Below are 24,628 nucleotides of genomic sequence, written 5' to 3'. Positions count from 1 at the left end.
GTCCCACCAATATGGACACACTGATATCTATTGTATAAATAGCTAACTATCCAATCATATGCCAGTCCCCTGATAGCATACCTCTGCGGTTTGTTCAATAGCACAGTCTGGTCTACAGTATCAAATGCTTTCTGTAAGTCAAAAAAACCCCAACAGTATATTGCTTATTTTCAGTTGCATTTGTAATCTGTTCAACAAAATCAATTACAGCCAGTGAAGTAGTGCGATCTTTTTCTAAAACCATATTGCTGTTCACTAAGTGTGTGATGTTTAGTTGTGAAATCATATAACCTCTTTAAAAATACCTTTTCCAAAATTTTGGAAAATTGTGGCAGGAGTGAGATTGGTCTATAATTTGAGAAGACATGTTTGTCTCCATATTTAAACAGCGGTATCACTTTAGCTAATTTCATTCTGAAAGGAAATTTCCCAGTCATTAGTGACAGGTTACAAATACATGTAAAGGGTCTAACAATACAATCAATAATATTTTTAATCAAAGACATGTCAAAACTATCACTATCAACTGATGTTTTCCCCTTGAAGTTACAAACAATGTCAATTATTTCATATTCATCAGTTTCTTTAATGAACATTGAATCCTGAATTTTATTAATTGTTTTACAGTAATCCAAAGAACACAGTCCAGAAGACACAATCGAATCAGCTAAATTTTTACCTACATTTACAAAGTAATCATTAAAATGATCTGCTATAGCTTTATTTTCTTACCGAAGGGCAGTTCAGAACCTCCATGACCAGTAAAAAATCAAGGACCGAGATGTCGCCCGGTATGGCGGAGCCGGGGCCCCACCCTGGAGCCAGGCCTGGGGTTGGGGTTCGCGTGCGAGCGCCTGGTGGTCGGGCCTTAGCCCATGGGGCCCGGCTGGGCTCAGCCAGAAAGAGTGACGTGGGCCCGCCCTCCTGTGGGTTCACCACCTGCAGAGGGGGCCATGGGGGTCAGGTGCAGAGAGGATTGGGTGGCGGTCAAGGGCAGGTGGCCCGGCGGCCCGGTCCATGCTCACAGCCCCTGGCTGTTGGGACATGGAATGTCACCTCGCTGGGGGGAAGGAGCCTGAGCTTGTGCGGGAGGTTGAGAGATACCAACTAGAGATAGTCGGGCTCACCTCCACACACAGCTTGGGCTCTGGTACCCAACTCCTTGAGAGGGGCTGGACGCTTCATTTTTCTCGCTTTGCCCACGGGGAGAGGCAGAGAGCTGGGGTCTCATTGCTTATTGCTCCCCAGCTCAGTCGCCATGTGTTGGAGTTCACTCCGGTGAACGAGAGGGTCGCGTCCCTACGCCGTCGGGTCGGGGACAGGTCTCTCACCGTTGTCTCGGCCTACGGGTTAGGGTTAGGGTTTTTGGTTAGCTGTGCCCACCACTGCTTGTGGGCTCAAAGAATTCACATCAGGCAAAGCCAAGGGGGAGAACCGATTCACCGTTCGCAGAGGCGAGTGTGATCGGGGTACCACAGTACCACTTTACTGTTGATTGAAACCAATCAGATGCCTCTGGAGAAGTCGGCGATACAGCATGCAGTGTACCACCAAACATCTCAGACCTGTTTTAAAGATCTCTGCCATAATACAAGAAGAGTCATCACACAGACATGGTCTGGAGCTACTCAGGGCCATGATTGGATGTTTATTAGAGAAACACCACAACCGGGCACCAAGCCCTATGGGGTTTCCTCTGCCTAGCCACAGTCCGAAAGCCGTCCTCCACAGCCGGCGTTTCTAGGCTGATGCTAATGGGCTCGCTAACCAGCCCAACACTAACCTCATCTGGAGTGCCTGTAACATCTAAATCCACTGAGCTAAGAAGCTGCTCTAACTCATGGACACGGCTCTCTAAGAGAGCCACCCTATCTTCCAACATCACTCAGGATTTACGGAGGGTGTAAAGTAGGTAAAGTCGTGTACTTTGTGCACTAAGAAACTCAGGAGTATAGCCAAACAAGCACGAGCTAAACAATAATGGATAAGCTAACCACTCCTAAGGCTCACACAGGATTCACACAGGGGTAAATAAATTAATTAAAATTCACAGTAGTTACACTGAAAAAGTAGCAGAAGTATTAGATTTGTAGGAAAAGTAAAAAAAGAAAAATATTTTAAAAAGAAAAAAACCCTCCTAAGAGTAAACCACTCCTACGATTAACACAAGAGTAAATTACTAAGCTAAAATTCACAACAGTTACACTAAAAAAGTAACAGAAGTATTAGACTTATAGGAAAAGTAAATATATATATATATATATTAAAAAACCCTCCTAAGAGTAAACCACTCCTAAGATTAACACAAGAGTAAATTACTAAGCTAAAATTCCCAACGGTTACACTAAAAAATTAACAGAAGTATTCACGAAATGGGGGAGGGGTGTCGATCTTGCTAATGCAAGCTAACCGCTAGCGAAAATGCTACCCACTCCTAAGATTTACACAGGAGTAAAATAATGACACAATTCACAGCAGTTACACTGACAGACTAACAGAAGTATTAAACAGGCATAAAAGTAACGGGGGGTCAGTCGACCTAGCTAGCAAATGCTAAACCTAGCGAATGCTAACCACTAGCGATTCACAACAGGACTGTAGCTAAACAAGATTCAGAGTAGATACACTTAACAACCAGAAGAGTGCTAAACAGAAATAAAAGAAACGTATACAACTGTGTAAAGTTCAGAAGAGCATCACAGCAACAAACAGTCTGGAAACCACGGGTCAGATAAAGGGGTAAGTCATATAAAAGATATTTGTACTACTAGTGAGAACCTATTATCATTTGAGGAGCTAATTTTTAGATACAATATCCCCCGTAAACACTTTTTAAAAAATATTTAAAGCTCAGAACCTTTATTGGGACTAACCAGGGGCAATCTGCAAGAGCTCCTCCAGTGACTCCATTGAAGAAAATTTTAACCAAAAATCCTCTCAGAAAAGGTGTAATTTCTCAGTTTCATAATTTATTAATTGTACTTTCCCCAGAATCATCTGCTTCCAAACCTAATGCGTGGACAGCTGATTTAAGGGAGAAAATAACAATGGAACAATGGAGTAGTGCATGTGAAGCAGCCCAAACCCGGATGGGAAATACGCGGCTCAGACGTCTACAAATGGCTAATGAAAAACTGAGCAAATTTAACAGTAATATATTTGTGTAATAGATGCTGGGAAGATAAGGGTGCACTCTTTCACTGCTTGTGGATGTGTCTGAGAATAAAACAGTTTTGGGAAGAGGTCAGAGTGGCAGTGCAAGAGGGCTTGTCGACCAGATTTGAGCTAGAACCAAAGTTTTTTTGTTTGGTTTATACCCAAAAGAACAGATCATAAATCACCAGAAACAAATCTTTATAAACATCTGTTTAGTACAAGCTAAAAGAGTGATTGCCTTAATGTGGAAAGGGATGGATAAACCAAGTATCACACTATGGTTTAAAGAACTGTCTTCATGTTTGCCTTTGGAAAGAATTAATTACACTCTTAAAGGTTAACACAAGCTATTTGGAAACGTGTGGGGAAACTATATCCAACATATGAAGAACAATGACTTGTCTCATCTACTGAAGGAACCTTGAGGTTCTGCCTCACTGCGGCACTGCTATATTCTGTTAAAGAATAATGGTTTGTTTTGTGTGTGTGTGTGTGTGTGTGTGTGTGTGTGTGTGTGTGTGTGTGTGTGTGTGTGTGTGTGTGTGTGTGTGTGTGTGTGTGTGTGTGTGTGTTGTTGAGTTGAGCTTTGCTGCTTCTCTCAATTACGTCACTGCTGCAAAATATGTAGTAAACAGGAGCTTCCAGCAGGGGGCAGGGGGCACAAAGATAGAAGTGCTGACTCATCGCTTGGGCTTGTGGTCACCTTTGATGCAACCAGAAGCAAGGGTGGCGTTAAAAGTCAAAATCTGCTTGTTCGTAGTTGCAAGTGTACCAGAGACAATACTGAAAGTATCGGTTAGCTGTAGCTTCCGATAATTTTTTGGTTGGTTTATCAGTTTAGCTTTATAAAAGATAACTTTTCAGTTAGCTGATTAGCTGTTATTGAAGCTAACTTTTTGGTTAGCTGTGCCTACCGCTACCATGTTAGGGCACCGTAGCCCTCCCCGTCGTAGGGTAGGTATAGTAACAACAAATGGAGCCTGGGGTGTCTGTTGTTCCACAAAAAAATTATAAAACAATTTCTTTACTCTTGCAAAGAAGTCTAGAGGAAGTTGTAAGGGGATATTCAGGAATAAATATAGTGGCCTGGGAACAATATTCATTTTAAGTATGTTAATTCTGCCAACTAGAGATATTGAAAGTCCTGACCATCTCTCACTTGTTTTAGTAATGGATTTTATAGTTGGGCCATAGTTGGAACTCACAAGTTCTTCCAATTTAGGAACAATTTGGATGCCCAAGTAAGCAAAAGTATTCACTATTCTAAAATGGTGAGCGTATATTGGTGGTCTAGACCTCTTCTCCGAATTAAGAAGCATTATGGAGGATTTTGACTTATTTATTTTACAGCCAGATATACAGCCAAATTTTTTGATTTGGTCCAGAAGGGTCAGAATTGATTCCTCCAAATTTTTAAGAAAGAGAATCACGTCATCGGCATAAAGAGCTATATGATGCTCAAGTCCTCCCACTTTTATACCTGTTATAACTGGATGTTTCCTTACAGCAATGGTGAGCGGTTCAGTAGCGATTATGAATAAAAGGGGAGACGGGAGGCAACCCTGTCTCCAGCCTCTTTTTTTTTTTTTTTTTTTTTTTTTGCCTTCTTGCTCTCAGTCGGGACGGTCGCATTTTTCTCTCCTCCTCCCTCCCCAACTTTCCTGCTACTGTAGCGTGTTTTGTCTGTGAGGCTGCCAGCTCTGCTCTTCTGGAAAACGGCAAAATGGATCTGATCAAGTGGTCTCTGAACGCAACTGACACTATTTTTTCCACAAGACACTCGGGAGCGGAGGACCCGACCTGTCCCGCCGGGACACGTGACGGGTTACGTGATGGACAGCTGGCAGAGGTGGCAAGTCATGTGCCTGTACACATTGTCTGTGGAGGACGTTGAAGATGTTTACTTATTTGGAGCTGTGGTGACCGGGTTTCTGCTGTGTGGGGCGGCCATAGCACTGGTTTACCGGAAAATTAAGAAGGTGGAGGCGGCATTAATTGGCCCGTCCAGGCTGCCCCACATGATTCAGTTGATTGGAAGGGCAGCGTCAGCTCAGTCGGCGGGTGTCAACCGCACGTTGGAATCCATCTTGGGGAGAATGCCTGCACTGGAAAACCTCTTTGATCGTTACTAAGACCACATCTCCTCTATTCAGATGTATTTGGGAGCCACTCTGAAGTTTCAGACTGTGGAATCTGCCAGGCATCTGTTAATCTGGATATCTATTTGGTTTCCACAAGGCCTCTGGGATAAAATCCTCCCCCCAAGGAACACTCCTGATAGCCTCGCTCCTCATCTCCCCCACCTCTTTGAACGACCTAGGAGTTCAAATAAGTAAGACCATTCCACCCTGTCGAAGGCCTTCTCACCATCTAATGCCAAGAAAGAAGTATCTGGTGCCCCCTTCAGAACCCTTCTTACGTTGTGGAATCCCTGATGGCCAATCATAGCCCATTTTGATCTTCCTTTATAATTGCCGGCAATGGGTGTTCTAGTCTTTTTGCCAAAATTTTACACAGTATCTTCAAATCCGAGTTCAGCAGGCTAATTGCATATTGTCGCACTTATCATTTGGTTTTCCGGGTTTCGGAATCAAAGTAATCAGGGCTCCCCTCAAGCTTGTTGGGAGTATCCCATTTTGAACAGATTCAGAAAACCTTTCTAAAAGAGGTATTTTAATTTTTGATTCAAACCTTTTGTAAATCTCTGTGGGCAGTCCGTCCAGCCCTGCTGCCTTTCCAGATTTCATATTCTTTATAGCCTCAGATACAGTTGTATGCTCCCATTGTGTAGTGGGCACCTTGTATGGCAGCACCCTGACATCGGGGTGAATGTGAGGCATTATTGTAAAGCGTTTTGAGCGTCTGATGCAGATGGAAAAGTCACAAGTCGATATTCCTTGAGTTGTTCCCTCGACCTGCACCCGCTGCAGGAGAAACCTTTAGTGCTTCTTCTCAGCAGAACAGACTCTAAAACTATTGTTCCTGCTGCTGTCAGAGTTGTTGTCTGTGTTTTGTTTTTTGTTTTTGTTGGAGTTGGTGTCCGGACCTAGAAAAGCCAGATTGTGATGTAGAAATCTCCGCCCCCTCGCTGCCTCCACCGCAATGTGTCCAAAGTGTCCAATGTGATGAGAGGTGTCAAAATATGCAAATAAGGCATGCAGTATAATTAAGGGTGTAGTTGGGTGATCCTCTGACACTTTGTATTACTGATTTGTGGGGACTCGTTTTTATTGTTGTGTAAAGTGATTGTTGTTGCTGCAGGATGCATCAGGTGAGCCGGTGGTCAGTCCGAGTCCTGGGAGTGATGATGTCATCCAAGGTTACCTGTTCAAGCGCTCCAGGAGGAAAAGCAGAACCTGGAAGAGGTACCTACAGGTTCTTACTCCGGCCAGTGGGATGAGACACTTGTGTTCCATGATGTCCTGATGGGATTGCAGACAGATGAACAATCCTCCAGTGTCACGTTTACTGTCATGTGAAACCTGGAAATCAGTGAGACAGTTTTTTTATCAGGCGCAGTGCTGAAAGTTGTCTGTGTGTTTTCAGATGCTGGTTTTCCATCAGAGACAACCAGCTGACGTACAGGAAGTCCCACAAGGTGAGAGTCCTGTTGACTGATTCCCTCTTTACCGGGTGGAGGGACTGAGCAGTCAACAGTTAACCCATGACCCCATCTTCAAATCTTAAAACTGATCAATGTGTCCAGATTTCTGTTTCAATTCAGTGCTGCCAAATTTCAGCACTTCCTGTCCGTAAGTCAAAGGTGACGTGTTTACAGCATCAGCCAGGTTAGAAAAATTAACCTGATTGCAAGCTTCATGAATAATTCCTCTAAATAATTGTATACATGTAGTTTTGTGGTGTGAAAAGCTGTCTGTCACAGGTGGACTTCAGAGATTTTCAAAATAAAATACCCTGTTTAGCCTGACTTCAATGAAATTAATATGAAACACAATTTAAATGTATATAAAGCAAATCTGCAATTACTTACAGTACTTATCATGGTAGAAGCAGAGGCGGTGGCCAAGTGGTTGGTTTCAGTTCAGAAGGTTCCTGGTTCAAATCCCACCCCTGCCACATTTTTCCATGTAATGTGGACTTGTGTCAGGAAGGACATCTGGTGTAAAACTTGTGCCAATTCTACAGGACTGTTCAGAATAATAGTAGTACTATGTGACTAAAAAGATTAATCCAGGTTTTGAGTATATTTCTTATTGTTACATGGGAAACAAGGTACCAGTAGATTCAGTAGATTCTCACAAATCCAACAAGACCAAGCATTCATGATATACACACTCTTAAGACTATGAAATTGGGCTATTAGTAAAAAAAAGTAGAAAAGGGGGTGTTCACAATAATAGTAGTGTGGCATTCAGTCAGTGAGTTTGTCAGTTTTGTGGAACAAACAGGTGTGAATCAGGTGTCCCCTATTAAGGATGAAGCCAGCACCTGTTGAACATGCTTTTCTCTTTGAAAGCCTGAGGAAAATGGGATGTTCAAGACATTGTTCAGAAGAACAGTGTAGTTTGATTAAAAAGTTGACTGGAGAGGGGAAAACTTATACGCAGGTGCAAAAAATTATAGCCTGTTCATCTACAATGATCAAAAAAACAGACGCATGGAAGAAAATGGAAAACAACCATCAAAATGGATAGAAGAATAACCAGAATGGCAAAGGCTCACCCATTGATCAGCTCCAGGATGATCAAAGACAGTCTGGAGTTACCTGTAAGTGCTGTGACAGTTAGAAGACGCCTGTGTGAAGCTAATTTATTTGCAAGAATCCCCCGCAAAGTCCCTCTGTTAAATAAAAGACGTGCAGAAGAGGTTACAATTTGCCAAAGAACACATCAACTGGCCTAAAGAGAAATGGAGGAATATTTTGTGGACTGATGAGAGTAAAATTGTTCTTTTGGGTCCAAGGGCCACAGACAGTTTGTGAGACGACCCCCAAACTCTGAATTCAAGCCACAGTTCACAGTGAAGACAGTGAAGCATGGTGGTGCAAGCATCATGATATGGGCATGTTTCTCCTACTATGGTGTTGGGCCTATATATCGCATACCAGGTATCATGGATCAGTTTGGATATGTCAAAATACTTGAAGAGGTCATGTTGCCTTATGCTGAAGAGGTCATGTCCTTGAAATGGGTGTTTCATCAAGACAATGACCCCAAGCACACTAGTAAACCAGCAAAATCTTGGTTCCAAACCAACAAAATTAATGCCTTGCAGATGTGAAGAAATCATGAAAAACTGTGGTTATACAACTAAATACTAGTTTAGTGATTCACAGGATTGATAAAAAAGCAGTTTGAACATAATAGTTTTGAGTTTGTAGCATCAACAGCAGATGCTACTATTATTGTGAACACCCCCTTTTCTACTTTTTTTTACTAATAGCCCAATTTCATAGCCTTAAGAGTGTGTATATCATGAATGCTTGGTCTTGTTGGATTTGTGAGAATCTACTGAATCTACTGGTACCTTGTTTCCCATGTAACAATAAGAAATATACTCAAAACCTGGATTAATCTTTTTAGTCACATAGCACTACTATTATTCTGAACACTACTGTGTATACAGAACCACCTTGGATTTGCTGTGGCAACCCTGAGTGCAAACAAGGGAGCAGCCGAATGGTCTTACTTACTAGTCATTGTAAAAAGAAAAAAATTCACAGAATGTCCAAATCAAAATGTAAACAAATGCTCTACCCCTGAAAAAGCACTGGTGGGATTTGAAGCCGCGTGTGTAACAGATTCAAACTGCAGAGTGCACGTGTGACTTCCTAAAGTTTGAGTTTGCATGAGACTGGATGCAGCAGAGAGCTGCTGTGCTCGTGTAAAACGATGGTTCAGCCAGCGTCTTGTGACAGGTTCAAAGGTTGCCAAGTGCCACACAACAAATAAGCAGCTGAAGCATCAAGAACAGGATGTTAATAATAATGATAAACTGAAACAAACTCCTCCAAAAACCCCACAGCCCCTTATTAAAAAATATATATATATGTTTTTAAGTTCCTTTAATGACACCCACGTGCATCCAGGACCTCTGAGCTGTGACGGCTGCAGCACCTGCTCCCTGGCCTGACATTCTTTAAAAAAAAATGAAGCTGCATAAATGTATTTTATATCTTATGATATGTGCATCTGACCCGACAGGAGGACCCAGTGGTTCTGTTTGAGGATCTCAGACTTTGTGCTGTGAAGTCTCTGGACACCATCGACAGACGTTTCTGCTTTGAGCTGGTCTCTGTTCAGAAGTAAGAAACAAACAAATGCAAACACACAGCTGGAAACTTTCATTCTCAGCAGAGTTAAAAACAAAGAGGAAAGGACGGACAAACTGGGTCCTCGAGGACACCCTGCAGTTCCTCAGGAGGCTTCAGCATCTTCCCACAAGAACATGTTGCATCTCTGTAGGTGCAACATGTCCAGGAATTCAGCTGGATCCAGCGTCCAGCGACTGGCGTCCCCTGACATTCTGTGATGTCAGAGAGCCCTGAGCGTCCGGTCTTACTGAGGACGTGAAGCATTTTGATGTGGCTTTCTGGAGGCGCTGTGTCTCTGAGGTAGAGTCAGCACCTCCCTGTTGTGTTTGTGTCAGGTGCTGTGCTCTGCAGGCCGACTCGGAGCAGGTGAAGCAGACGTGGCTGGACTCTCTGCAGGGCAGCATCGATCTGGCTTACAGGCAGAGTACCAGCGCTCCGCTCACACAGGCAGGTCCGATCGTCATCCCCTGTCCCAAAGAGCCGGCTGCTGCTTCACGCTTCTCTTTTTGTGCACAGCCTGAAGAGCCGACTCCTCTCCTGGTGGGGGCCGGGCCCTCAGTCAGAAACTCGGTGCTGCGTGTGGCCTTGGCCGGCCCTGGGAACCATCACTGTTGCGACTGCGGAGAGGAGGAGCCTCGCTGGGCTTCGGTCAACCTGGGAATCACTTTGTGCATCAGGTGCTCTGGCATCCACAGGTAACAGCTGCAGGAGAAAACAGCACCCCCTAGTGTCCAGTGTCATTACAGACTAGACTGGGGTGCCCAACCTTTTTTGAACCGAGACCTACTTTTAAACTTGGCACTGTAGTAAGATCTACTGAGCCATGTGGAACACCACAGCATAGCCACAATTTATTCTGCACCAATATAATAACACAAAGATAAAGTTTTAACAATAATCATGCATCATTGAAGTAAATATGCAGGGTGGAAAAGAATAAGCACAAGTAGGCCTCGGACTGGCCTCAAGTTGGAAAAGTTGTTCCCTACCTTAGTGGGACTTCTGGCCCTGAGAGGAGGAAGCTGGTCTCTCATAGTGCAGACAGTAGGAGCTGAGTGCAGCTGTAATCAGGAACTCAGACTCTCTGTCTGCATTAGAGTCCAGATTTGGATGTTCGTGTCAGGTGTTGCTCTGGATTTGAGCTCAGTGTCAGTTTTCAGTGTGAGGCTCCAGGTTGAAGAGTAATGCCACTTTGGACGATATACAGTCCACATCTACAGTGGCCTCCAAAAGTATTCAGCCCCTCGGTATTTCACACATTTTAATTTGTTTATGGCATTTCAAATACAAAAGGTAAATCAGGCTTCTCAATATAAACATTTCTAAAATTATCTTCCTTAGACTCAAAGTGAAAATAAATCTCTACAACTTGATATCAATTAATAAAAAATATAAAACTCAAGGTGATGGGTATCAGCCCCTTTGGTATCATTCCTGTAAATAATCAGTTTAATTACCAGTTTTCTTCAGACAAGTCAGGGGATGGATACATGAACATTTCCAAGTCACTGAATATGTCTTGAACTTTATTTACATCAGTTATGTAGAAATACAAACAGTATGACACTCTGTGGTAAATCTGTGTGGAGTAGACAGTTCTCAAAAACTGAAGGAGAAGAGTGAGGAAAGCCACCAAGACACCCAGAAGAAGTTACAGGCTTCTGTGGCTGTGATTGGAGGAATTGTGCACAGTGAATGTTTTGCATTTTGTATCCCCTGGCACAGGGGATACAAAATGCAAAACATGCTTAAGGGGAGGTGATGGTCTAGTGGTTAAGGCATTGGGCTTGAGACCAGAAGATCCTGGGTTCAAATCCCTGCCTGACTGGAAAATCACTAAGGGCCCTTGGGCAAGGCCTTTAATCCCCTATTGCTCCCGGTGTGTAGTGAGCGCCTTGTATGGCAGCAGCCTGACATCGGGGTGAATGTGAGGCATAATTGTAAAGCGCTTTGAGCGTCTGATGCAGATGGAAAAGCGCTATATAAATGCAGTCCATTTACCATTTATTTATTTTACCATTTGAACGTTCCAGAAATTCTTTAATTTTTAGCAACAATTCAGAAAACCGCTCCAGAAATTCACCTCTGCTGAGCCACCTAACGTCTGTGTGTTCTGCATGTCTCCTCCAGCTGTGCACAGAATAAACGCGTCCTCAGACTCCTGGCCCGAACAGAACATTCAGCTGTGCTGGTAGTTGACATTTTAGGCGCGCATTTAGCCAGGAAGTTAGCATTGTAGCTCTTGTAAATGCTCTTGAAATGCCGCTCCAAATTCTCTTTCTTCAGTAAAGCCACATTTACACTGCAGATAAGACAGATGGATTTATCATTCAGATAAAGTGAAAAATAATCCTCCTCCCACTCACAATAAAAATGGTGATTTTTTTTTTGTTTATTTTTTCTCCACCATAGAAGAAGAAGAAGAAGAAGAAGAAAAAGATTTCTTCTTCTTCAATGGCGTTTAACGGCAGCCAGCATCCTTATTGGTGCATTGCTGCCACCTGCTGCATCAGTCTGTTATAGCAGCACTAAATCCTCTCAAGTCCAGTGACAGATTCTTATTTTATTTTTTTATGTGATCGACTAAAACTCAGCCTGTGATGGACTTGACTGGTTGGGCATGCCAGAACTAGACAATTTCAGAACCGTAGAACCATTGATGACCCAGGTGGTACATGTGCGTGTGCGTGTGTGTGTGTGTGTGTGTGTGTGAGAGTTTGGGACAAACTGACCTGGTGATGTGTTCAGGAGCCTCGGCGTCCACCTGTCAAAGGTTCGCTCTCTGACGCTGGACTCCTGGGAGGCTGAACAGCTGAAGGTATAAACACGTGCACAGCGCCGCCGTGCACAGACACATTTCACACATGTCTAAGATCTGGTCCTGTACCAGGAAGTACATGGCACCTGGTCTCATTCGAACCCTGAAGGTCTCTGAGGCTTGTGTTTTTGTCTGCAGCTGCTGTGTGTTCTGGGTAATGATGTCATGAACCGGATATATGAGGCTCGATGTTCTGAGGACGGCAGAGTCAAACCCAGTGTTGACAGTCCGCGGTAAACCCAACGCTCATCAATCAGAACCCTAAAACTGAAAATGTGGATCACACTTAGAACCAGAGAAACACCTTCACAGCAAACACCCCTGTATGTATTGATTATTGATCGGTGATTATTGTGTGTGTGTGTCTTAGAGCAGAGAGGGAGATGTGGATCAAAGACAAATACGTGGAGAAGAGATTTGTGCCAAATGGCGACTCTGATGCTGTTCGTAAGTCCATCTGAACGAACAAATGGTTTCTCCTTGCAGCAGGTTGCACAGTCCTGATGGAAACACGCTGAGGTCAAAGTTCCAGCTAAAACATCCACAACGTGTTTCTAGTTTGGCTGATCAGATTAAATCCTCTCTACAGTCTTTCTCGGGTCGAGACAGGACGCTGATTATTTAAAAAATAATCATCATCAATCAATCAATCAATTTTTTTATATAGCGCCAAATCACAACAAACAGTTGCCCCAAGGCGCTTTATATTGTAAGGCAAGGCCATACAATAATTATGTAAAACCCCAACGGTCAAAACGACCCCCTGTGAGCAAGCACTTGATGAGGTGTTTCGGTGACTTTCTGTTCTAGATGGAGAGAAAGGAAAAGTGTTTCAGGACCTGTACCGAGCTGCCTTGGCTGGGGACCTGGTTGCCATGGCCACAGCGTTAGCCCAGGGGTCAGAGGTCAACGCGAGCATCCCTGAGGAGGAGGGGCGGACGGCCCTGATTGGAGCTGCTGTCGGGGTACGGACAAGTTCCATCTTATAGTGCAGCAGATAACTGAAACCATCCATCAAATGGTCATTCAAACACCAAATTTGGCACAAATACTGCTGAGAGCAGAGGACTCAGAATGATTCCAGAAAGGGCCACAAGGGTGCAGGTTTTCTATGCAGTCGCCAAGTCCACCAGGTGATTTCACTGATTAACTGCTCAAAGCGATGTTAGCAATCAAACTAATAACGCGCTCTAGTTTTCAATGTGATTGGAGCATCTTTTCATTTTTGACCCCTCTGTAATTCCGCAGTTGACCCCTACTGTTGAAAATTCAAGTGATCAGTCAGTTTTTTCCAAAGAGTTCATGTCTTAAGCCTCAGTCCCACCAAATAATAAGCCGTGAATAATGAGCTGTGCACGGGTGTGTCAGCCATTATTTGAAGAATGATGCACATTTTAAGCCGTCACGTATCCACTACTAAGGCACCTCAGTGTGCCCCTAGTGAGCCACAACCGACCCGTCATTTGAGCCCCGTCCAGCCTCGGGTGGCTCATGTCGCCGCATATGATCCATGTAGCATCATGTTAATGTGACGTTGGTGCACGTTTAGACATGGGTTTGGTCCAGACCTCCAGCCCTGCCACACCCGGTGCCTTTAAAGGGTGACTTTTCAGTTCAAAACATCCATTCAACATGTTGCATTTTTTTTAACAGCCAGAGTGAGTGTGTGCTGCCGCAACTGTGGATCACTTAAAAAAAAAAAAGATTTCTTAATTTCTTCCACAGCTTAGAGTCACCGTGATCCAACTTTTAACTTTGTGTTATGTCTATAAAATCGCTCTTTTGTGCACTCTTTCTACATTTCTAGACAGCTCTGCACTACTTCTCACAGCTTCACTGGCGTGATCCAACTTTTAACTTTGTGTTATGTCTATAAAATCGCTCTTTTGTGCACTCTTTCTACATTTCTAGACAGCTCTGCACTACTTCTCACAGCTTCACTGGCGTGATCCAACTTTTAACTTTGTGTTATGTCTATAAAATCGCTCTTTTGTGCACTCTTTCTACATTTCTAGACAGCTCTGCACTACTTCTCACAGCTTCACTGGCGTGATCCAACTTTTAACTTTGTGTTATGTCTATAAAATCGCTCTTTTGTGCACTCTTTCTACATTTCTAGACAGCTCTGCACTACTTCTCACAGCTTCACTGGCGTGATCCAACTTTTAACTTTGTGTTTGTCCGTTATTGACTGCAAAATCACTCTTTTGTGAGCTGGCGTTCTGCCTAAATGTTCGTTTTGAGTGTGAGTCATTCTGTCAGCGCGCACAGAACATATTTTTACAGCTAGGAATGAACATGCAACTGTTTTACCAAGCTATTAAAACATTACAAGTAATTACTTTAAGCTGTTCCAAAATACATTCCACATGGAGCAGGAGAGAGAGGAAAAAGAGTCCAGATGAAACAGTCCTCTGTGATTCCAGAAGCGATTAGAGGTGTTTTCAGCATCCAAACTCTGATAGAAAATGACTAATCCGCTACAAAATAATTGTTTTATACAGTAGTGTTCAGAATAATAGTAGTGCTATGTGACTAAAAAGATTAATCCAGGTTTTGAGTATATTTCTTATTGTTACATGGGAAACAAGGTACCAGTAGATTCAGGAGATTCTCACAAATCCAACAAGGCCAAGCATTCATGATATACACACTCTTAAGGCTATGAAATTGGGCTATTAGTAAAAAAAAAAGTAGAAAAGGGGGTGTTCACAATAATAGTAGTGTGGCATTCAGTCAGTGAGTTCATGTGGTGTCATGATGACACAGGAATGTTTGCATCAGGTGCGCGCAGCAGGGGGCAGAGAGGAGGTGAGAACACAGAGAAATCAGAGTGCACAGTTTGACTGCAGACAGACTGTGCACTCTGATTTCTCTTCTAATTTATGTTTGTTCTTGTGCTGAGCTGCAGGTCTGCGCTCTGAATGCTGTTATAGTTTATCTTTCTTCCTTTGACTGTGAGCTGCGTGCGCATGAAGCGTCCATGAGTAAATGTGGAGATATCTGGACTTATACGGAACACAGCAGGAATCATAAATTGGCGTCAGGTAAGGTTGTATTGTGAGGGTGTGGCTTCCACTCAGGCTGAGTACCATTGCGTTGGTCTGACTTGCGCTGAAACCACTTAATTTCTGCGTCGAACACAGGACGCAAAAAAAATTTAACATGTTTAATTTTTGGCGTCCGATTCGTTTTGTTCTTTGCATCCCTCGCGCTGTTGTGGCGTTGAGATACATCTCTCGCCACTGGGTTGCTTCCACGTGGTGTTGTCATGACGCTGCTCGAAGTGAGCCACTCAGAGCCACTGTTCTCCCACGATAGTTGAATAAACCCTCTTGTGGCAAAAAAAAAAAAAAACATGGTGTGTGGCTCATTATTCATCCTTCATTATTTTGTGGGACCACGGATTAAGGAGTATTTGTGCCCAGTTTGGTGTTTGTGTCACCATTTGAAGGATTCCTCTGTAAATATTATCTGATGCACTTCTTAGAATGTACTCACACACACACACACACACGCAGTCTACAGTGTAGTTCTCTGTGACTCTCACAGGGGTCGCTGTTGGCCTGCGAATTCCTGCTACAGAACGGAGCAAACGTCAATCACCGGGACCGGAGAGGCCAGGGAGCGCTTCACGCTGCTGCCACTGCAGGACATACGGGGTAATTACACTCAGCGCAGGTGTCACTATGCAGAAAGCAGACGGAACACTGATTCTCATTGGCTGTCACAGTCAGGTGTGTTTACTGCTGAAGAGAGGAGCCAATCAGTACGCTGTGGACGAGAGAGGGCAGGACCCGCTGGCCATCACTGTGGAAGCAGCCCATGCCGACATCGTGACGTTGTGAGTCTTACAAACAACCTGAGTGGAATGACAGACGTCTGAGCCTGCTGGTTTCTGAGGACCAGAGGACACAAGGAGGCATTTGTTTGAGATCAGGTGACTCACCATCTGTGGTCTAGTGACCCTCCACCTGATTATGGTTTAATCAAAGCACCTCGTCCCACCTCAGTCACAGCAGGTGACGGCTGGATCGTCTCTCCTTCAGGGCCACCAACTCCATCATGGCTGTGCCCCCACCCCCCCACCCTGAATTTGTCAGATGATGTCATGATCGCTTCCTCCATTTAAATGTGTTAAAAACTAAGGAAATTATTATAGAATTTAGACACTCTACTGTCGACCCTAAATCTTTACCCTGAATACTTTATTCAGGGTGAAGAGGTACAAATCGTAGAGACGTGTAAGTATTTGTGCAGCATGTTTGACTCTCAGCTCAAACTCAGCGATGACACAGACAGCAGCAAACCAAAGGATCCACTTGTTGAGGAAACTCAGTTCCTTTGGGGTTCCTTATGTACCTTTTATCAAACTTTTATTGGGAGTCTTTTAAGATTTTTCTTCACAGTATTTGCTGGTTTTTGGTCTATCTGTGAAAAACAAGAAGTGTGTGAACGACATCATCAGGGGCCTCTGCTCTGGAAATCACTGGTGGTCCAGAAAGAGCTCAAAGTGTGATGGCGGTAGTGAGTTCGTATCCACGCCGTCGGGGGGGCGGTGCTATGTGTCGATTCCTTATGCATATTCCTTTTTCCTTTGGCTGTCAGGCTGCTAAATGCACACGTGCAGAGATGATGGATTGTGGTGTTTTTGCGTGTTGCTGGTTGTGATTATTGTTGTGATGGTGTTTGATTGTGGATGTTAAATGGTTGTTCTGTAGTTATGGACGGACTGACTGTATAAATGTTTTGGCCTTTTGGGATGAATGAAGTAATCTGAACCTGAGTCCTGGTGAGGTCTCGGCTGGTCCTCCTGCCAAGATGTTAGACATCTCCAGTGCTCGGGTTCTTCTGATAGATGCCCCTCTCAGCTGTGACCCACCACATGTCAGTGAGAACACAAAGGCAGAGAAACAGCTGAGGACCTCTGATTAGGTCAGCAACCAGGATCAAAGGTCAGCAATGGGGATCAAAGATTAGAAACAAATATGAGTGATCAGGATCCAGGTCAGTTTAGGTTTGGGAGGAGACACTGGTGTTGCTTTACCACATCCAGGCCCACCTCCAACATCTGCCCTGGCCAGGTGAAAGTGGGGGGGGGTCCTCACCTTTGGCCCATAATTGGTGGACACAGATGTGTTTTTGGACAGTGGTCCACTGGGTTTTGGTCTGCTTTGTGGTTCCAGGCTGAGGATGGCCAGAATGAATGAGGAGATGAGGGACTCTGATGGCGTCTTTGGCTCCACAGGTCAGTACAGTGTCCTCAAACTCTCCAGCTTTTCTTCTCACACAGTCAGTCACGTGTTATTTCTGCAACAGATGACGAGACGTTTCAGGACATCTTCCGCGATTTCAGCGACATGGCGTCACATGACCCCGAGAAGCTGAGCAGACGGCAGTTCAACCACAGACGAGAGGAGGGGGAGGCTGAGGAGGGGCGCGGAGAGATGGTCAACACCCAGGAGCATGACAGACAGTGAGAGAGGAAGCCCCTCAGAACCCCCCCCCCCCCCCCCCCCACACACACACACACACACACACACACACACACACCTGCTGTTGTCAAGGTAACGTTTGAGTACAATCCCACTTCCTGCCAGGACCCCCTGCTAACATTTTGGATGGACCAGGTGGATACATGAACTTAAGACACCTGATGAGATTGTGCATAACTGTAATTGGCTGTGACCAGAGGGGGCGCTGTGTACTTATTTGTGGTTTACTTTGGACTAAAATGTTGTGTTGAGTATAAACCTCACTGTTATTTTTTGTTTCTGGTCCTGCAGCACATCACTGTTGTTTTTTTGTTGTGTTTTAGTTCAGTTGATTATCGTTAATCTGACCACTGAGCCGAGAAGAAACGCTGCTGTTCTCATCATGAAGCTGTTACCAGACGCTGCGTCTGCCAGAAGACACGCCGCCTGTTAACCAATAAATGTTCAATAATACAAAACAGGCAAAGATCCCGGAACAAACATGTGAAGACGACCCTCACTGTGTCCGAAAAACATTTCAGCTCCACACAAAACTACAAAGACATCATTATTTGAAAATGACAGTTGGTGGCGGTTTGTCACTCAGACATCCAGGCGAGATGCCTGTTTCAGAAACCAGCTCCAACAAACTCTGAGTCTGAGCGAGTCAGTGGGTTAAATCAGATCCAGCATGTGCACAAAAAGGAGCACGAACTGAGCCGCAGAACTTAGATTGACCATGGCAAAAAAACAAAAACAAAAAAACCTGGGTGGGAGAAAATCACTGTTCTGGGGTGGAGCGGTTCTGACTGCACTCCCTTTATTCAGAGAGCGGCGTCAGCTTAGAACACGGCGCCATTTTGGTTCCAACTGCGCTGAACTACTGAATGAACCTTTAATGTTTTCAACATTTTTAAAAATCGTTTAACCACATACAGCAACACATCCAGGTACAGGTGCTATCAGAATAAATATAAAAAGAGTTAAGCTGTCAAATTTACATAAATTTACCATTTATGATGATTTATTATATTAATTTAAAGCCTGATTTATGCAGCTGTAGCTCTGTAACTCCATGTCATACAATGACGTGTGTCTCTGGATTAAAATTTATTCTAGAGTAATTTAACCCTCAACAAGCTTTTCTTTCTACAATCATCAAATCTCCAAATCAAAGGGAAGATGTACATTTTCCTCTTTTACCGACTTTGTGCTGTAAATTTGTGGACTTTTTTGCCAAATGTATGTGATCCTGAAATGTAATCAGCGTGTGCACTGCAAAAACTATTAAAACATGATGGGAGACAAAGCAGTGAAAGCAAAAAAGTGTCAGATCACACGTCCAGACTGCTCAGGGTTTAAATGGAAATACATTGTGATCAGACGGGACATTTTATCTAATGTGAGCGAAAATCCATTATATACGATGTTTATTACATGGAAAATAACACAAAAACTTTGGGACTTTTTTTGTCTGGTGACTGTGAATATCTGGTTTATACGATGACGGTTTACTTGAGTTTTACTGGACATGGACTGAACAATAAATTGACCTCTCAAAGCTTTGGTGATGAAGTCTCTTCCATCCCACACACTGACTTTATTTTCACAAATGTTTTTTTTTGTTCTGATCTGAAGGGAATCTGAACATCTTGAAGCCCTTGTTGTGTCGATTTGTGCTCCTCGTGTCATCACTCTCTGTATAAAGGGACTCCAGGGTGCACTGGGCACACGGTCCCACAGATAGGACTTTTCTATATGATGTGTAATTTCTCTTTATGTTTTTGTTGACTGTCCAAAGAGATTCAGCTGTAAGAAAACTACTTAGTAAACATTCTGCCAAAAGTACTTTAAAGGATTAAACCATGAAGTTCATCTTCACAGGATGATGCAGATGAATGAATGAGGGCGGAGCCTGACAGACGCTCAGGGTCGACTGAAGGAAACAACTCTGAGCTTAATTTAGGAAGCAGCTTCTCTCACTTCAGGATGAACAAACTCAGTTCTTCACTCAACCTGCTTCCTGAAATAGGCCACAGATGACAAACTAAACATAAATAAATGGTATAGAATGGGGGGGAAGTTAGCAAAAAATATTCATAAACCTGCAATTTAACTTGAAGCAGTTGGTTTTTTTTTCAACAAGTTGCCCTCAAACTGCTCTAAATGATGTTTTATCAGCCTGGATTGTTTAGTTTTACTTCCACTCATGTTTTTTCCCCCTGATGACGCAGTTCACTGATTATCAACACGTTTCTGCTTCAAAACGTCATCATCTGTCTCAGTGACAGACATCTGAAGCTTTTCTACAACAGTCACTTCCACATAAATTCAGCATTATTTTGAGCAGGTGATATGAGTTAATCAGTGAAATCACCTGCTGGAGTCAGCAGCTGCAAAGAAAACCTGAACCCTCTGAGCCCTTTCTGGAACAGTTTGGACACCACTGGATTTATCCGTTTGGTTGCTTTGGCTGATGAGACTCTGGCTCAGACGTAGTCCACATGCGCTGCTCTCCTATTGGTCGTTTAGGAGAGGAGGAGGCCAGTATCCAGCCCAATTCATAGTCGGGCTACATTTAACTCATCAGAATTAGACACAATCCAACCACTAGGGGCAGTGTGCAGCCACAGTCCGACACCTGCTCAGGGGCAGATAAAGGAGCAGACCCTAAATGAGCAGGTTTTCCACCGTGTTTATTTTTCCCCTCCATTATTTTATTGGCTTTTCTTTATTACATTAGAAAAACCATTTAAATGAACAGTTGGACCACGGTGAGACAGGTGACGCTTACTGAGTGTTGTTAGAAGGAAAGGTGATGTAACACACTGTGTTACATCACCTTTAATAAAGGTGATGTAACACAGTGTGTGTTACATCACCTTTATTACACACTGTTACATCACCTTTAATAAAGGTGATGTAACTGTGTGTTACATCACCTTTATTACACACTGTTACATCACCTTTAATAAAGGTGATGTAACACAGTGTGTGTTACATCACCTTTATTACACACTGTTACATCACCTTTAATAAAGGTGATGTAACACAGTGTGTGTTACATCACCTTTATTACACACTGTTACATCACCTTTAATAAAGGTGATGTAACAGTGTGTGTTACATCACCTTTATTAAAGGTGATGTAACACAGTGTGTGTTACATCACCTTTATTACACACTGTTACATCACCTTTAATAAAGGTGATGTAACAGTGTGTGTTACATCACCTTTATTACACACTGTTACATCACCTTTAATAAAGGTGATGTAACACACACTGTGTTACATCACCTTTATTACACACTGTTACATCACCTTTAATAAAGGTGATGTAACAGTGTGTGTTACATCACCTTTAATAAAGGTGATGTAACACAGTGTGTGTTACATCACCTTTATTACACACTGTTACATCACCTTTAATAAAGGTGATGTAACAGTGTGTGTTACATCACCTTTATTAAAGGTGATGTAACACAGTGTGTGTTACATCACCTTTATTACACACTGTTACATCACCTTTAATAAAGGTGATGTAACAGTGTGTGTTACATCACCTTTATTACACACTGTTACATCACCTTTAATAAAGGTGATGTAACACACACTGTGTTACATCACCTTTATTACACACTGTTACATCACCTTTAATAAAGGTGATGTAACACACACTGTGTTACATCACCTTTATTACACACTGTTACATCACCTTTAATAAAGGTGATGTAACAGTGTGTGTTACATCACCTTTATTACACACTGTTACATCACCTTTAATAAAGGTGATGTAACACACACTGTGTTACATCACCTTTATTACACACTGTTACATCACCTTTAATAAAGGTGATGTAACAGTGTGTGTTACATCACCTTTAATAAAGGTGATGTAACACAGTGTGTGTTACATCACCTTTATTACACACTGTTACATCACCTTTAATAAAGGTGATGTAACAGTGTGTGTTACATCACCTTTATTACACACTGTTACATCACCTTTAATAAAGGTGATGTAACACACACTGTGTTACATCACCTTTATTACACACTGTTACATCACCTTTAATAAAGGTGATGTAACACAGTGTGTGTTACATCACCTTTATTACACACTGTTACATCACCTTTATTAAAGGTGATGTAACACACACTGTGTTACATCACCTTTATTACACACTGTTACATCACCTTTAATAAAGGTGATGTAACACAGTGTGTGTTACATCACCTTTATTACACACTGTTACATCACCTTTAATAAAGGTGATGTAACAGTGTGTGTTACATCACCTTTATTACACACTGTTACATCACCTTTAATAAAGGTGATGTAACACACACTGTGTTACATCACCTTTATTACACACTGTTACATCACCTTTAATAAAGGTGATGTAACACACACTGTGTTACATCACCTTTATTACACACTGTTACATCACCTTTAATAAAGGTGATGTAACACAGTGTGTGTTACATCACCTTTATTACACACTGTTACATCACCTTTAATAAAGGTGATGTAACAGTGTGTGTTACATCACCTTTATTACACACTGTTACATCACCTTTAATAAAGGTGATGTAACACACACTGTGTTACATCACCTTTATTACACACTGTTACATCACCTTTATTAAAGGTGATGTAACTGTGTAATAAAGGTGATGTAACACAGTGTGTGTTACATCACCTTTAATAAAGGTGATGTAACAGTGTGTAATAAAGGTGATGTAACACACACTGTGTTACATCACCTTTATTACACACTGTTACATCACCTTTAATAAAGGTGATGTAACACAGTGTGTGTTACATCACCTTTATTACACACTGTTACATCACCTTTAATAAAGGTGATGTAACACAGTGTGTGTTACATCACCTTTATTACACACTGTTACATCACCTTTATTAAAGGTGATGTAACACACACTGTGTTACATCACCTTTATTACACAGTTACATCACCTTTAATAAAGGTGATGTAACAGTGTGTGTAATAAATGGTGGTTTGAAAATCATTGTATCGTTTTTATTTACATTTGACACATTAGAATTGAGGTTGTATAAAATGAATGTGGTTGTTTCTCAGAGGAACACAAACTCCTCCGGCTTCCCTTTGATCATGTGTGTGTTCGTCTGTCCAGGCCAAGACATTCCCAAGTCCCTTTGTCCCACCTGATATCCGAGTGGATACTATCCTCTTGCTTGCCTCTACTGGTGGTTGGCTCTCACTGCGGTATTGTATCACTTCCTGTTCCGGAGCACAGCGGTGTTTTTCTGTATCTGTTAGCTGTTTAATCTGCGCAGTTAGATTGATCTAGTTAACTAGATAACGATTTGTTTCCCAGTGTAATCTTTACGTGCCTTAACTAAAGCACTCCTTCTGCTGAATCACCTCTAAATTATTTACACATTATTCACTTTGCGTGTTTTTAGGAATCCGCTAGCTTAGCATAGCTACTAGCTCTTAGCCGATTTAGCATGGTGGCTTCTCCTGTCTCTCCCGCACTTTTCTGCTCTGGGTGTGAAATGTTTAGTTATTCCTCGGCCTCCTTTAGCAGTAATGGTACTTGTAATAAGTGTAGCTTATTCGTAGCTTTGGAGGCCAGGCTGGGCGAATTGGAGACTCGGCTCCGCACCGTGGAAAATTCTACAGCTAGCCAGGCCCCTGTAGTTGGTGCGGACCAAGGTAGCTTAGCCGCCGTTAGTTCCCCCCTGGCAGATCCCGAGCAGCCGGGAAAGCAGGCCGACTGGGTGACTGTGAGGAGGAAGCGTAGCCCTAAACAGAAGCCCCGTGTACACCGCCAACCCGTTCACATCTCTAACCGTTTTTCCCCACTCGACGACACACCCGCCGAGGATCAAACTCTGGTTATTGGCGACTCTGTTTTGAGAAATGTGAAGTTAGCGACACCAGCAACCATAGTCAATTGTCTTCCGGGGGCCAGAGCAGGCGACATTGAAGGAAATTTGAAACTGCTGGCTAAGGCTAAGCGTAAATTTGGTAAGATTGTAATTCACGTCGGCAGTAATGACACTCGGTTACGCCAATCGGAGGTCACTAAAATTAACATTAAATCGGTGTGTAACTTTGCAAAAACAATGTCGGACTCTGTAGTTTTCTCTGGGCCCCTCCCCAATCAGACAGGGAGTGACATGTTTAGCCGCATGTTCTCCTTGAATTGCTGGCTGTCTGAGTGGTGTCCAAAAAATGAGGTGGGCTTCATAGATAATTGGCAAAGCTTCTGGGGAAAACCTGGTCTTGTTAGGAGAGACGGCATCCATCCCACTTTGGATGGAGCAGCTCTCATTTCTAGAAATCTGGCCAATTTTCTTAAATCCTCCAAACCGTGACTATCCAGGGTTGGGACCAGGAAGCAGAGTTGTAGTCTTACACACCTCTCTGCAGCTTCTCTCCCCCTGCCATCCCCTCATTACCCCATCCCCGTAGAGACGGTGCCTGCTCCCAGACCACCAATAACCAGCAAAAATCTATTTAAGCATAAAAATTCAAAAAGAAAAAATAATATAGCACCTTCAACTGCACCACAGACTAAAACAGTTAAATGTGGTCTGTTAAACATTAGGTCTCTCTCTTCTAAGTCCCTGTTAGTAAATGATATAATAATTGATCAACATATTGATTTATTCTGCCTTACAGAAACCTGGTTACAGCAGGATGAATATGTTAGTTTAAATGAGTCAACACCCCCGAGTCACACTAACTGCCAGAACGCTCGTAGCACGGGCCGGGGCGGAGGATTAGCAGCAATCTTCCATTCCAGCTTATTAATTAATCAAAAACCCAGACAGAGCTTTAATTCATTTGAAAGCTTGTCTCTTAGTCTTGTCCATCCAAATTGGAAGTCCCAAAAAACAGTTTTATTTG

General features: G+C 43.0%; 1 protein-coding gene across 1 annotated transcript in view; it reads left to right on the top strand.

Moving 5' to 3' along the window:
* zgc:162872 (BAR_ACAPs and ArfGap_ACAP domain-containing protein) overlaps window positions 1-18,658 on the top strand; it is a 50,282-nt gene extending 31,624 nt beyond the window's left edge. The window contains exons 10-22 of the mRNA XM_034165599.1: window positions 6,418-6,521; window positions 6,703-6,754; window positions 9,321-9,421; window positions 9,766-10,125; window positions 12,179-12,248; window positions 12,387-12,481; window positions 12,619-12,695; window positions 13,059-13,213; window positions 15,801-15,910; window positions 15,982-16,092; window positions 17,435-17,496; window positions 17,568-17,724; window positions 18,067-18,658. Coding sequence (XP_034021490.1) covers window positions 6,418-6,521; window positions 6,703-6,754; window positions 9,321-9,421; window positions 9,766-10,125; window positions 12,179-12,248; window positions 12,387-12,481; window positions 12,619-12,695; window positions 13,059-13,213; window positions 15,801-15,910; window positions 15,982-16,092; window positions 17,435-17,496; window positions 17,568-17,724; window positions 18,067-18,085 — 1,473 coding nt within the window. The 3' untranslated portion in view covers window positions 18,086-18,658. The remainder of the gene's footprint in view (window positions 1-6,417; window positions 6,522-6,702; window positions 6,755-9,320; window positions 9,422-9,765; window positions 10,126-12,178; window positions 12,249-12,386; window positions 12,482-12,618; window positions 12,696-13,058; window positions 13,214-15,800; window positions 15,911-15,981; window positions 16,093-17,434; window positions 17,497-17,567; window positions 17,725-18,066) is intronic.
* Window positions 18,659-24,628: the final 5,970 nt, after the last annotated feature.

This window comes from Thalassophryne amazonica, unplaced genomic scaffold (assembly GCF_902500255.1).
Source record: "Thalassophryne amazonica unplaced genomic scaffold, fThaAma1.1, whole genome shotgun sequence".
Lineage (NCBI taxonomy): Eukaryota > Metazoa > Chordata > Actinopteri > Batrachoidiformes > Batrachoididae > Thalassophryne > Thalassophryne amazonica.
Note: the sequence above shows the minus strand (reverse complement) of the source record. Positions and strands in the feature narration are given on the sequence as shown.